We start from the raw sequence: 14,026 nt of genomic DNA on the forward strand, positions 1-14,026 counted from the left end.
GCCCATTTTTTAATTGGGTTGCTTGTCTTCATAGAGTGGAGTCGTGTAAGTTCTTTTATATTTTGGAGATTAAACCCTTGCCCGAGGTATCATTGGCAAATACGTTTTCCCATACAGTTGGTTCTCTTTTCATTTTAATACTGTTTTCTTTAGCCATGCAGAGGCTTTTTATTTTGCTGAGATCTCATTTATTTATTCTGTCCTTTGCTCTAGGGGACATATCAGTAAAAATATTGCTGTGTGAAATATCTGAGATTTGCCTGCCTATGTTCTCCTCTAGGACTTTAATGGTGTCACAACTTATATTTAAGTCTTTCATCCACCTCGAGTTTATTTTTGTGTATGGTATAAGCTGGTGCTTGAGTTTCATTAGTTTGCATGTAGCTGTCCAGTTCTCCCAACACCATTTGCTGAAGAGGCTATTTTTACTCCATTTTGTGCTGCTGCCCCCTTTGTGGAAAATTAATTGACTGTAGAGACTTGGGTTTATTTCTGGGCTCTCTGCTCTGTTCCATTGGTCTATGTGTCTGTTCTTATGCCAGTAACAGGCTCATTTGATTATAGTGGCCTTGTAATACAGTTTGATATCAGGTATTGTGATCCCTCTTATTTTGCTCTTCTTTCTCAAAATTGCAGCAGCTATTTGGAGTCATTTATGATTCCATATAAATTTTTGAACTGTTTGTTCTATATCTGTGAAATATGCCATTAGTATCTATGCCATAGGTATTGCATTGAATGTGTAAATTGCTTTGAGTAGTATGGACATTTTGATGATGTTAATTCTTCCAATCCATGAACACGGTGTATGTTTCCATTTGTTTGTGTCTTCCTTGATTTCTTTCTTCAGTGTTGTGTAGTTTTCTGCATATAGGTCTTTTACCTCCTCGGTTAGGTGTATTCCTAGGTATTTTATTTTTCTTGTTGCTGTATCAAATGGGATTTTTTCCTTGATTTCTGCTTCTGCTATTTCATTGTTTGTATACAAAAATGCCTTTGATTTCTGGATATTGACTTTGTATCCCACTGTTTTGCCAAATTAATTTATGAGGTCAAGCAGTTTTTTGGCAGAGTCTATAGATTTTCTATGTACACTATCAGGTCATCTGCAAACAATGACAGTTTTGTTTCCTCCTTTCCAATTTGGATGCCTTTCATTTTCTTTTCTTGTCTGATTGCTGTGACTAGGACTTCCAATAGTATGTTGAATAGAAGTGGTTAAAGTGGACAACCTTGTCTTGTTCCTGATCTTAGTGGGAAAGATTTTAGTTTTTGCCCATTGAGAATGATGTTGGCTGTAAGTGTCTCATATATGGCCTTTATTATGTTGAGGAATGCTTCCTCTATTACCACTTTGCTGAGTGTTTTCATCATAAATGGGTGCTGTATCTTATCAAATGCTTTTTCTGCATCTATTGATATGATCATGTGATTTTTGTCTTTGCTGTTGTTTATGTGATTTATTACATTTACTGATTTGTGAACATTGTACCATCCTTGCATCCCTGGGATGAATCCCACTTGATCATGGTGTATGATCTTTTTTAATGTATTGGTGGACATGGTTTGCCAATATTTTGTTAAGGATTTTAGCGTCTATGTTCATGAGTGATATTGGCATGAAGTTTTCTTTCTTTCTTGTGTCTTTATATGGTTTTGGAATTAGGATGATGCTGGCTTCATACAAAGAGCTTGGGAGTCTTCTATTTTCTTGGATTTTTTGGCATAGTCTGTTAAGGATAGTGATTAGCTCTTCCTTAAATGCTTTGTAGAATTCCCCTGTGAAACCATCCAGTCCAGGGCTTTTGTGTGTTGGGAGATTTTTGATTACTGCTTTAATTTTGTCTGCTGTTATTGGTCTGTTCAGGCTTTCTGCTTCTTCTTCATTGAGTTTTGGAAGGTTATTTTTTTTTAGAAATTTGTCCATTTCACCTAGGTTTTCAAATTTCTTGGCATACAGTTCTTTGTAGTAGTTTCTTACAATCCTTTGTATTTCTGTGGTATCAGTTGTAATCTCTCCTCTTTCATTTCTGATTGTGTTTATTTGAGTCCTCTTTTTTTTTTGATGAGCCTGCTTAAAGGCTTGTCAATTTTATCTTTTCAAAGAACCAGCTCCTGGATTCATTGATCCTTAGAATTGTGCTTTTAGTCTCTATGTCATTTAATTCTGCTCTGATCTTGGTTATTTCCTTCCTTCTGCTTGTTCTGGGCTGTCTTTGTTGTTGTTCCTTGAGTTCTTGTAGGCGTAGGGTTAGGTTGTTTGAAATGTGTCTGTGTTTTTTAGGTAGGCTTGTGTCGCTATGAACATCCCTCTCAGGACTGCCTTCCCTTTGGTTTTGGGTTGTTGTGAGTTCATTTTCATTTGTTTCCAGAAACTTTTTGATCTCTTCCCTAATGTCATTCTTGACCCATTCATTGTTTAATAGCATGCTATTCAGTCTCCGTGATTTTGAGTGTTTTGGGTTTTTTCCTTGGAGTTGGTTTCTAGTTTCAGTCCCTTGTGATCCGAGAAAATGCTTGGTATGATTTCAATTTTCTTGAATTTGTTGAGGCTTGTTTTGTATCCTATCATGTGGTCTATCTTTGAAAATGTTCCGTGTACATTTGAAGAGAATGTGTATTTAGCTTCTTTTGGATGGAGGGCTCTGTATATATCAGTTAAGTCCATTCATCTAGGACATTGCCACACTATTCTTGTTGATATTTTGTTTGGAAGATCTGTCCATTTTTGACAATGGAGTGTTAAAATTCCCTACTATAATTGGGTTGCTGTCAATATGTTTCTTGAAGTTCTCTAAGGGTTTCTTTATGTATTTGGGTGCTCCTATGTTGGGTGCACATATATTTACAATGTTTATGCCTTGGTGGATTCTTCCCTTGAGTATTATGAAGCGACCTTCTGGGTCTCTTTTTATTGCCCTTTTTTTGAATTCTATTTTGTCTGATATGAGTATTGCTACCCTGGCTTTTTTTCCCTGTCCATTTGCTTGGAAAATTTGTTTCCAGCCCTTCACTTTCAGTCTGTGTAGGTCTTTTTTCCTGAATTGGGTCTCTTGTAGGCAGCCTATATGTGGGTCATGCTTACTTATCCATTCAGCTATTCTGTGTCTTTTGATTGAAGCATTTAATCCATTTACATTTAAGGTTATTATTGATAGGTACTTATTCATTGCCATTTTTTAGTACCTGTGTTTCTCTCTCTCTCTTTTCCTTCTTTTCCTTCAAGCAGTTCCTTTAGCATCTCTTGCAGAGCTGGTTTGGTGGAGGTGTATTCTTTTAGACTTCTTTTGTCTGGGAAGCTCCTTATTTGGCCTTCTATCTTGATTGAGAGCCTTGCTGGGTAGAGTAGCCATGGTTACAGGCCTCTGGTTCTCATTACTTGGAATATTTCTTGCCATTCTCTTCTGGCTAGGAGTGTTTCATTGAGAAGTCAGCTGCTAGTCTTATTGGGGCTCCCTTGTTTGTCACTCCCTGTTTCTCCCTTGCTGCCTTTAAGATTCTCTCTTTGTCTTGGAATTTTGCCATTTTAATTATGATGTGTCTTGAAGTGGGCCTCTTTGGGTTCCTCTTGATTGGGACTCTCTGTGTTTCCTGGATTTGTGTGACTTTTTCTTTCATCGGATTAGGGAAGTTTTCCATCATTACTTTTTCAAACAGGTTTTCTATCCTTTGTTCTTTTTCTTCTCCTTAGGTATCCCTATTATATGGATATTATTATGTTTCATGTTGTCCTGCATTTCCCTTAATACCTCTTCATTCTTTCTGAGCCTCTTTTCCTTTTCTTGCTCTTTCTGGGTGTTTTTTCTACCTTGTCCTCCAGCTCACTTATCTGATCCTCTGCTTCATTGGCCTTGCTTTTGATTCCTTCTACTATGTCCTTCAGTTCAGAAATTGTATTCTTCATTTCCTCTTGGCCCTTGTTGATGGTTTCTATTTCCTTTTTCATGTTGATATAGTTTACAGTGAGTTCATTGTAGTTTTCTTGTAGTTTCTGGTAATTCACTGTGAGCTCATTGAGCTTCCTGATAACCATTGCTTTGAACTCAATATCTGATGGTTGAGTTGCCTCTATTTCATTTAGCATTCTTTCTGAGGCTTTCTCCTTTCCTTTCATTTGGGGATTGTTTCTTTGTCTTCCCATTGTTTGTGAGACTCTTCTTATTAGCCTCTGCTTCTTAAATTGATCTGTTCTGACTCCCTAGGTTTATGGTGTGAACTTCCATGGTAGAAGATCTGTGAGATTCAGTGGTGCAGTCTCCTTAATCTCCTGAGCTCACTGGTCTTGGGCTGTTGTTTATATTGGCTCTCTGTATGTCTTTTGGTTTTGATTGCTGTTGGGTCTTTCTTTGTTGCATCCTTCCCTCCAGTTGGTTAACTGAGGATCACTCCATCCACCATGTGTTGTATTCTGTTGTGCAGGTATGGACAGGTTGTGTTGAAGCTGACTCTTCTGTGTGTACAAGGTTTTGAGGCTTCTCTCTCGCTCTTGTGCAGTTGTTTGTTGTGGGTAATTTCTCCATCTTTTAGTTGTATTTCTAGATCGGTCCTGGATTGAGGCTAGAGTGGCTTCCACTCCCTCCTTCACCTTTTTTTGTTGTTATCTGTCAGTGGTTCCTTTGTTGGTAGGTTTCCTCTTCCAGCAGGTGGACTGGTGTTCACTGCTCCCATCTGGAAAGTTCTCTGGAGTAGCAATGTAAAATTTGTCTCACTGTCTCTGTTGTTGGGATGACCCCTGTTTGGGTCTAACTCTGGTCTTTTCTCCACTCGAGGTATTATTGTCTCACCTGTGGGAAAAGAAGGGGAAAAAAAGAAGGGAAGGAAGGGAAAAGGAATAAAAAAAGAAAGGAAGGAAGGAAGGAGGAGAAAAAGAAAAAAAGAAAAAAGAAGGAATTTTAAAAACGAAGAAGGAAGGAAGAAGGAATAAAAAAGGAAAAGAAGAAAGGAAAACAAATAAAAAAGATAGAAGGAAAGAAAGGATGAAGGAATTAAAAAATTAAAATGAAAAAAATAAAAAAGGAAGGAAGAAGTAAAAAAAGGAAGAAGGAATTAAAAAAAAAAAAAAGCCTTCTGCTGGCTTTGAACCATTCAGGCCAGTTCTGCTGGTCTTCCTGGCTGCATCAGGCTGAGGAGGGATAGGTTTCACTTTTCTCCCTTCCTGAGCCACACTCTTCACTGTTGTCCAGCCTCCAGCCCAGTTCCTCAGTGCCATTCTGCACCCAGCCTAGGCCTTTAGCCACCAGTTGCGCTGTCCTTGAGGTGCACCAATTAGGGGCAACTCACACACCATCTTCTTGCTCTTTGCTGTCCTAGATGTTAGGGACTCTCAGTGCCTCTTCAGGGTTGTTCAGCCCCTCACTGAGTCAAGTCTTTCCAGGGACTACAGCCCCCCTCTGTGGGGCTTTTCCGCCTTCTTCCTAGAGGGCCAGTTGGCCCTGCAGGGCTCTGGGTGCCGGGGCCAGGTGGATGGTGCTCCGTCCCTGGTATCTCCGGTGTGAGTGTGGACAGGCAGCTACCAGATGACTGACCAGTGCGCACTGTCCCTGGTGCTTCCGGACTGGGCTCAGGTGGGCCCTGCCGGGTATTTTTTATATTTAAATTATTTGTTGTCCTTCTTTTGGTTGTGTGAGGAGGCACAGTGAATCTGCCTACGTCTCCATCTTGGCCCGAAGTCACGTACAGTTGACCCTTGAACAATGTAGGGGTTAGGGGCGCCAACCCTCTGGCATAAAGATCCACATATGACTTTTGAGTCCCCCAAAACTTAGGTACTAACAGCACGCTGTTGACTTGTCAGCCTTACCAATAACATAAACAATCAATGAACACCTATTTTATATGTCAGATGTATTATATTCTCTATTTGTAACAAATAAATAAGATAAAGTATTAAGGAAATCATAAGGAAGAGAAAAAATACATTTGCAATATGTGTTGAAAAAATATTCCCATGTAAGTGGACCTGTGCAGTTCAAACTTGTGTTGTTCAAAGGTCCACTGTACTTTGCAGTGTCATCTCCGGGCAGATTCGTTCTAGCTAGCATGCGCGTTTCCTGTGCACCCGGGTTCTGCAGGGGCTTCTCAGACCCAGAGGGCACCTCAGTGTCTGGCCTCCTGTGTCATTTATGTTTGTGTCAGGCCACATGTGCCTCTACTTAAGGCTTGAACTGATTCACTTTTACACCTGCCTGTAATGTGACCAGATCCATTTTTAGCCACACCAGCTATTCTACAGTCCCGGCCAAAACTATGGGCAAACTGTGATGACACAGGGATTGAATGGTCACTGGTGGTGGCGAAACTAAGCTGGTTACAATTAAACTCGTGGCAGCTTCCCTAAATGTGCCGTCAGGATTCAGCTAGGGTGAGTATGAGGAAGGGAGGGGAATCGCCCTCCTAAATTGGCTGATTGCCAAAGGCCTACTTTCATGGGAGTCTTGTCATTAATAATCCTTGGAGACAAGAGGGTCTTTTTTTTGTTTGGTGCCATTTACCTCTTAGTGATTGAAGGGCTGCAGAAGAGAAGAGCCGAAGCGCAGAGCTGTGCAGGAGGCTCCGGCTCTGACGACGGGGTGGCAAGCGGGCGCACCCTGCGAACCAGCTACTGAGCACTGGGAACATGGATGGTGCTGCTGCGGAGCTAAATTTAAAAAAGTTTTCAACTACACTTTACTTTCAATGTTATTTTGTATTAGCTTCAGATGTTCAACATAGTGATTAGATAATCATAGACTTTACAGAGGAACTAAAATTTTTTTAAAGATTTTATTTATTTCTAGAGAGAGGGTAAGGGGGGTAGAAAGAAAGGGAGAGAAACATCAATGTGTGGTTGCCTCTTGTGTGGCCCCCACTGGGAAACCTGGCCTGCAACCCAGGCATGTGCCCTGACTGGGAGTCAAACCAGCGACCCTTTGGTTCTCAGGCCGGTGCTCAGTCCACTAAGCCATACCAGCCAGGGAAGGAACTAAACTTTTAATTTTACTTAATTTCAGTTAATTTGTGTGGCCACATGTTGCCAGTGGCTTTCATGCTGTACCGGGTAGTTCAGGAAGTACTTACAGTGTGGCCTTCAGAACTTTGATTTAGAACACAGGGTTTGGGAATTTGTTGTCATTTGTGTAAAGGGTTTAGAGCAGTGCCTGGTGAGGGCTGTGTTCTTAGCAGAAACTGTGTGTCTAGTTAATTTTGGCTTATTGTATTTACTGGATATGTTGACTAGAATGGTGGTAAATAAAGTTCATGTGGAATATGAACCTCTTTTTTTCAACTTTTATATTTTCTTTCTTTTCTAAACAAAATTATTCTTTTTTTGCTTTAGGTTGCTGCAGCAACTGGCCACACAGTTGTGTTGGTAGACCAGACAGAGGACATCCTGGCAAAATCCAAAAAGGGAATTGAGGAGAGCCTTAGGAGAATAGTCAAGAAGAAGTTCGCAGAAAACCCCAAGGTAATTTCTTGTTATCAGTGTCCCCAAGACCAGTCTTCTGACCACTTCACGTTCTTGGGAGGAGAGATGCTGGCCTTTGCTTGCTTTTTCAATTTCTTTATGTAAAACTCATCTCTCCATAACTTTACACCAGTATAACATAGTCACTAAACATACAGGGGGCAGTGGCCAGAAAACAGGAGAAGTAAATAGTCACATTGTTGGGTAGGGTTTGAGGCTGAGGAGAAAGTTTCTGTGGGTAGTGAACTCATTCTGTCTGCTGAGAGTTTGGGATTGAATGACACCTACTTTGTTATAAGGATGGGTGAGGGAGAAGCAGGAAGATGATTTTTGTACTTGCAAGTTAAAAAGGGAGTGACACAATAAAAAGTGTACTTAGGTGGAGGTCTTGATTGCCGAGGCCAGGTCCTACGCCTGCGGTGTGTGTGCCGATCAGAAAGGACAGCACAGAGTGGGTCCTTGTCACCGTCTGCAGCAGCAGAGCTGCAGGAGCCCAAGGAGCTCCCAGAAGTGCGGGAACTCTGGTTTCTTGACTCTTTTTCGTTGGACCTTCACAAATAGTTTGAAATACTGCAAAAGTCACCCCAGTGAATTTTTGTCTGTCTGTCAGCCTGCGAAAGTTGCTTCAGACCGATTGCCTTGTGGCTGGGATGGAAGTCCTCCACGGGCGGAGAGGAGTGCAGGCAGGGTTTTCATCGGAGGTATCCCAGGGATGTGTCTAGTTACCGTAATAAACTCTTCATTGTAAAATATGTATATGATAAAAGTTGCCATTTTAATCATTTTAACTAGTGACTTTAATTACATTCACACTGTTGTACAACTATCACTGCTGCTTCCAGAACCTGTTCATCTTTCCAAACAAAAACTGTACCCATCAAACAATAGCTCCCCACTCCCTCCTCCCTGAGTCCTTGTTAACCTCTAATCTTTCTGTCTCTCCGAATTTGCCTATTCTAGGGACTTCATATAAGTGAAATTATACAATATTTGTCCCTTTCTGACAGATTTCTTTCATTTGGTATAATTCAAGACTCATCCGTGAACTTCATTCTTGTGTATCACTGAATAATACTCCATTGTGTATGTATGCCACATTTTGCTCATCCATTCATCTCTCAGTGGGTACTTGGTTGTTTTCACCTTTTGGCTGCTAGGAATAATGCTTCAGTGAACAGCCGTGGACTCTCTGTTCAAGTCCCTCCTTCAGTCCTTTCAGTTATGTGCCTGGAGGTGGAATTGCTGGGTTCTGTGGAAGTCCTGTGTTTGTTTATTTTGAGGAAGCACCGAACTCTTTTCCACAGTGGCTGCACTATTTTACATTCCCACCAACAGTGGACAGAGGTTCCAGATACTCTGCATCCTGGCCAACGCTTACTATTTTCGATCTTTTTTCATAAAAGCTGTCACAGGACGTGTGAAAGTGATGTTCAATGTTTTGGGTTTACATTTTATTAATATCTTGTCACTCTTTAACAGTCAGAGGGACAGGGATGGATATAGTCTTCACAGTGAGTCTGAACCCAGATATGTAACCTGCATTTTCACTTGTTTACTCTGCAGAGGCCTGCGGACTGTCCCCCTTGAGCAGAAACTGGGCCCCGTCCTGAGTGTGAATAGGTGTCCCTGTGCCCGAGTGCGTGAGCCCGTGGGGAGTCCCTGCTGAGGAGTGCAGTCTCCTGGTGTTTCTCTCCCCTGCCAGGGACATGCTTTAAGGAGGGACGTGTCACCTTCAGCCTGTCTGGTTGACATACTGTATTCACGTAACTCTGCACTGAGCAGGACAGCAGTGAAGCTACAAGTGGCTGTTGAGCACTTAACATGTGGCTAGTCCAATCTGAGTTATGCTGAAAGCGTAAAATAGACACCAGATTTCAAGGACTCAATAGAAAAAAATATGAAACATCTAAATTTTTAAAATATTGATTATAGTTTAAAATGATAATATATTCGGTTCAATAAACCTTTTACCTGTTTTCCCTTTTTAAAATGTGGCCAAATAGATATTTTAAAATTACCTATCATCATCTCACATTGTGTTTCTTTATAACAGCTCTGGGTAGTTGGCTGTTTCGTGGTGATTTGGGAACCTGTGCTGATTATGACCATTTTGGTGCCCTGTGGGCAAATTACATCTTCAACCCAAATGACAGTTGCTAGAGGAATTGTCCGTTTCTACCCTGAGGGTGTTTGTGGAGACTGGAGTCCCAAGGTCTGGTGTGTTTTTGAAACACCAGTTGCTGGCATGTGATGGGCGATGATTATTTGACGAATGACTGCTGAGTTTGGCTTTCTTACCCTCTCTGTTGCCCTTACTCAGCTCTTCCCTACCTCCTGTGAGAGGGGAATAGCCAGCACCACCTCCTGACTAATGGATGGTCTTGAGCTAAGCTTTCACCCTTTCCTGGGAGGACAGATTACACGGAACAGAACACAGCAGCCTGTCGCTCTGGGAACAGGTACAGCACGCCAACACAGGTGCCGTGAGTAGACAGTTGAGTAACAGGAGCAGACCTGGCCAGGAGCTTGGAAGATTGCGCCCCGTACCTGACAGTGCTGGGTGACCAACAGTTGGGATTGCTCACAGGCCGAGTTCTTGCCTTGGTGTCTGAAGTACATGGAGATGCTGTTTCCCTAACTAGAAACACAGGGAGTTTAATTTCTCAGAATTACAGTTTGCATTCAAGTTGTGTCTGGGGTGTGGAGGCCTGTTCTCACCCTCCTCTTTCCTTCTGCTTAAGCAGCAAATCACACACCATTTTCCAGTGAGCTCAGCAAATGTTCTCCTTCTGCAATAGGCAGGCGATGAATTTCTGGGGAAGGCCCTGAGCAGCATCTCGACCAACACGGACGCAGCGTCTGTCGTCCACAGCATGGACCTGGTGGTGGAGGCCATTGTGGAGAAACTGGAGGTGAAGACCGAGCTCTTCAAGAGGCTGGACAAGTTTGCTGCTGAGTACGTGGCCCCTGGCGTTCTCGTTGGGTCAGGGCTCCTTCCTGGGTTCCGGCCTTGCTCCCCGGAAGGCATCTTCTGACATGAAGCCCACTTCCCCTTCTCTGGCCCACAGCCCTGTTCTCCATTCCTGACTCCCATTTTGCTTCCTGAGGCTTGAGCTGTCTGATCTGATTGTGGTCCACCAGCCAGGGTGGGATTTCCTATAGTCGATGGAGGGTCCATCCATGGGACAGGCCTGTCTCTTGCAGCATCTGGGTCTTGGGTCATCCTCCAGCCAGAGGATGGAGGAAGCTTGGGCTGGTCCTTCATTGTCTGCTCAGGAACCTCAAAGTAGTTTCATGTGTCCCATTTAGTTGGGTGGAATGATTGTAAGTGATTCCTGTGTCCCCACAGAGTTCCCTAGAACTCTGCTGTTTTGAGCTTTATCTGTGTTACATTGAAATAGTCTTGTGAGCATTAAAGGAACATGAAGTTCTTACCAGGCTTCTGGCAAAGGCCGGGAGAGGACAGCCAACCCGTGAAGGTCAGGCATGCAGGTGCCCAAGGCTTAGGACCCCACGCACTGTCAGCAAGCTTGCTCACACGTGCAGCTCAAGTGTTCAGAGTCTGGAGCCTTATGCTGTGTTTGCCTCTTGGCTTTTGGTGAATGTGACACCTGACTGAGTCATTCGTGTTCTGCTGTTTTGTCTGGCCATACTTCTTCTTTTTTCGATGGAACTGAAAATCAGATTAAGATTATATGACAAAAGTAATTCAGAAGCAGCCACCAGTGAGCAGTGGCTAAAGAGAGACTTACATGCCAGCCTACTGGAGTGTCAACCCTCAGAGCTACATGACCCTGGTGTCTGGAGAGGCCCTGCCCCTAACAAAGAGAAGAGACTTAACCTTTCTGTCACCCATCCAGCACTGTGCTGATCTGCCTGCTCATGCTCTGTGCACTGGCATTTAGGGGCCGCAGAAAGTACAGACTCTATTGGTAGGGGTGTTGGCTCCCAAGTCAGCAGGGAGGTCTCTAAGGTTACCAGTCATCTGCCCCAGGAAAGGGAGTGTAACCCAGTGTAACCCAGTTTGGCTTCTATTGAAATGTTGGTCCTTCCCTAGTGACGGTGGCTGGTCTGATTGCCCTCTTTGTCATCATCAAGTAATGGAAGGACTATAGGGAAAGTGGGGGGCCTGGGGCCACCTGCCACCACTTCCCTCTGACCATGGACTGTTGGGAAGCCTTCTGGCTCTCAGTTTTATCATCTGTAATTTAAGTTGAGGGGTTAGGGGTAAAGAGTTCCCAAGACCATCCCAGTTCTAACTCTCTAAGACTAGGTTCCCTAGTAACCCGTCAAATAGGAGTGGCAGCACCTACTGCATGCCGCACATGTGACTTTGTTTCAGGTCATCAGCCACCTTTATCTACACTCTTGTTTTCATTCTAGGTAGCTTGATTGAGATATACTTTACTGCCATGTTTATCGTTAGGTCCTACAACAGGAGATTGAAGTATGTTCCAGAGATAACATTCCAGATGGAAGGTCTTTTGAAACGGCTGGACCCTGGAGGAGGACTCCCTGGCTGCAGTGTAAGAACTGCAGGTGCAAAGCTCGGCTGAGGCGCCCAGCAGCTGAGCTGAGTCCCAGCTCTCTCTCCCCTTCCGGCACTCATGGACCTCCCGATCCACCCCAGTCCTCACCACCCCCTTTTGTCTTCTCCACACTCAGGCCTACGGGCACTGCTCATGATCATTAGGCTTGTGCTGTTGGTTTTATATCAGTATATTTAAGAGAAAAATAGGGTCTTTTTTTTGGTTGGTTGGTTGTTTTGTTTTTGTGCCTGCGTGTCAGAAAGGGAAAAAAAAAGGTGGTCCAAGGAAGTCAAGTGTTTCAGGGAAACAGCGAGGGTGTATATGTACTGTGTCTACACATGGAGTTGAAGGAAGGCATGTGAGGTACTGTTAGGAGCAGAGCCAGCTCCACTGATTCATAGGGGGTGGTGTAGCGGTCCCTTGGAGGAGACTTGTTCCCCTTTGGGTAACACGTGTGCTGGGAGTGCCCCAGGTTGTGGACACTTGGGACCGGGCTGTGTTGTAACTTCATCCTTTCACAAGATGTGCCCACCAGTCAGTGCATCTTTATTTCCCCTTGTGCGGCAGGTTGCCGGTCACAGGTGCTGTGACACCTGAGCACCAGCCCCACGAGGCCTGCTGCTGTGGCTCAGGGTGCTGGTTTGTATGGGCCACACTCACTGTCACTGTAGGGGATCTTTTCTCAGGACCTTCCATAGCAGGCAGTGGTTCATAGCATTTCCTCCACTGACTGACTTTGAAAACTAGAATTTTAAAACTTTAAAAATGTCATTTTTTTAAGGAAAGCCCCTCTACCTAGCTTTTAAATTGGCCAACTTGAAGTTGTTTGGAAAAGGTGGGTGTTACAGTGACTTTAAAGGGAACTGGTTCCTCCCTCAGGCTCTTGGCCAGCCACCCAGCCACACTGGCTTCTCCTCTCTCCTCACTCTCCTCTTTCCAGATTACTTGTTTCTTCTCCTGTCCCTCTGCCCCTCTTCCCACTTGCCCCGGTTTTCAGGCCAATTGCAATATTGCTCTTAGGTAAGCAGGAACCCCGACTGTGGCTCTCCGTCCTGTACTGTGATGGTGCCTTGGTGGTCCTAATTAGCATCAGACTGTGTTGTGTATACTCATCCACCAGGTGGCGCCATAGGAAAGCCTAGAAGTCTTGCCTGTTTAAAAATTTCCCTGGTGTGCTTTTGGCACTGCGCTTTATTGTGGTCTTAAAAATTAAATTCAGTTTAAGTCAGTGTGCATTTTTTAAAATATTTTATACATACAAGAGAAAATGGTGCTGCTTTTTTAGAAGTAGAATACCTTGAACTACATTTACCATGTATTTTCATGTATCTTTTTTTCCTCAGTTCTAGTAGTGTAACCCTTAATTTAAAGCTGCTTTTGGACCAGGAGGTTTTCTTTCTTTTCATTTGAGTCCCCATTCAGTGGAGAAGTAAAGCTTTTCACTTGAGGGGGAAAGATCTTCATTCATGTTTCTTACCTGATGTTTCTAGATGAGAATTCAGGTGTTTCTTTATTTTATTTTATATTTTATTGATTCTGCTATTACAGTTGTTCCATTTTTTCCTCTCCTTTATTCCCCTCTGCCCTGTACCCGTCCTCTGACCATCATTCCCCCACATGGAGTTCATGTCCATAGGTCGTACATATAAGTTCTTTGGCTTCTACATTTCCCATACTATTCTTACCCTCCCCCTGTCTATTTTGCACCTACCATTTATGCTGCTTATTCCCTGTACTGTTCTCCCCCCACCCTCCTCCCTGCTCATAACTCTTCATGTGGTCTCCATTTCTTTGAATCTGCTCCTGTTCTAGTTGTTTCCTTAGTTCACTTTTGTTTTTGTTTTTGTTTTTTTAGGTTCGGTTATTGATAGTTGTGAGTTTGTTGTCATTTTACTGTTCATAGTTTTGGTCATCTTTTTCTTAGCTAAGTCCTTTTAACATTTCATAGAATAGGGGCTTGGTGATGATGAATTCCTTAACTTGACCTTATCTGGGAAGCACTTATCTGCCTTTCCATTCTAAATGATAGCTTTGCTGGGTAGAATAATCTTGG

The 14,026-nt window shown here is 43.2% G+C and overlaps 1 protein-coding gene across 1 annotated transcript in view; it reads left to right on the forward strand.

Annotated features, from left to right (window-relative positions):
* The window catches only part of HADH (hydroxyacyl-CoA dehydrogenase), a 50,865-nt gene that overhangs the window by 18,418 nt on the left and 18,421 nt on the right, over positions 1-14,026 (forward strand). Inside the window, exons 2-3 of the mRNA XM_045820436.1 lie at positions 7,316-7,444; positions 10,243-10,400. Of these exons, the coding sequence (XP_045676392.1) occupies positions 7,316-7,444; positions 10,243-10,400 (287 nt within the window). The remainder of the gene's footprint in view (positions 1-7,315; positions 7,445-10,242; positions 10,401-14,026) is intronic.

The sequence above is a fragment of the Phyllostomus hastatus genome, unplaced genomic scaffold (assembly GCF_019186645.2).
Source record: "Phyllostomus hastatus isolate PE091 unplaced genomic scaffold, TTU_PhHast_1.1 phas_scaffold_39, whole genome shotgun sequence".
In the NCBI taxonomy this organism is placed as follows: Eukaryota; Metazoa; Chordata; class Mammalia; order Chiroptera; family Phyllostomidae; genus Phyllostomus; species Phyllostomus hastatus.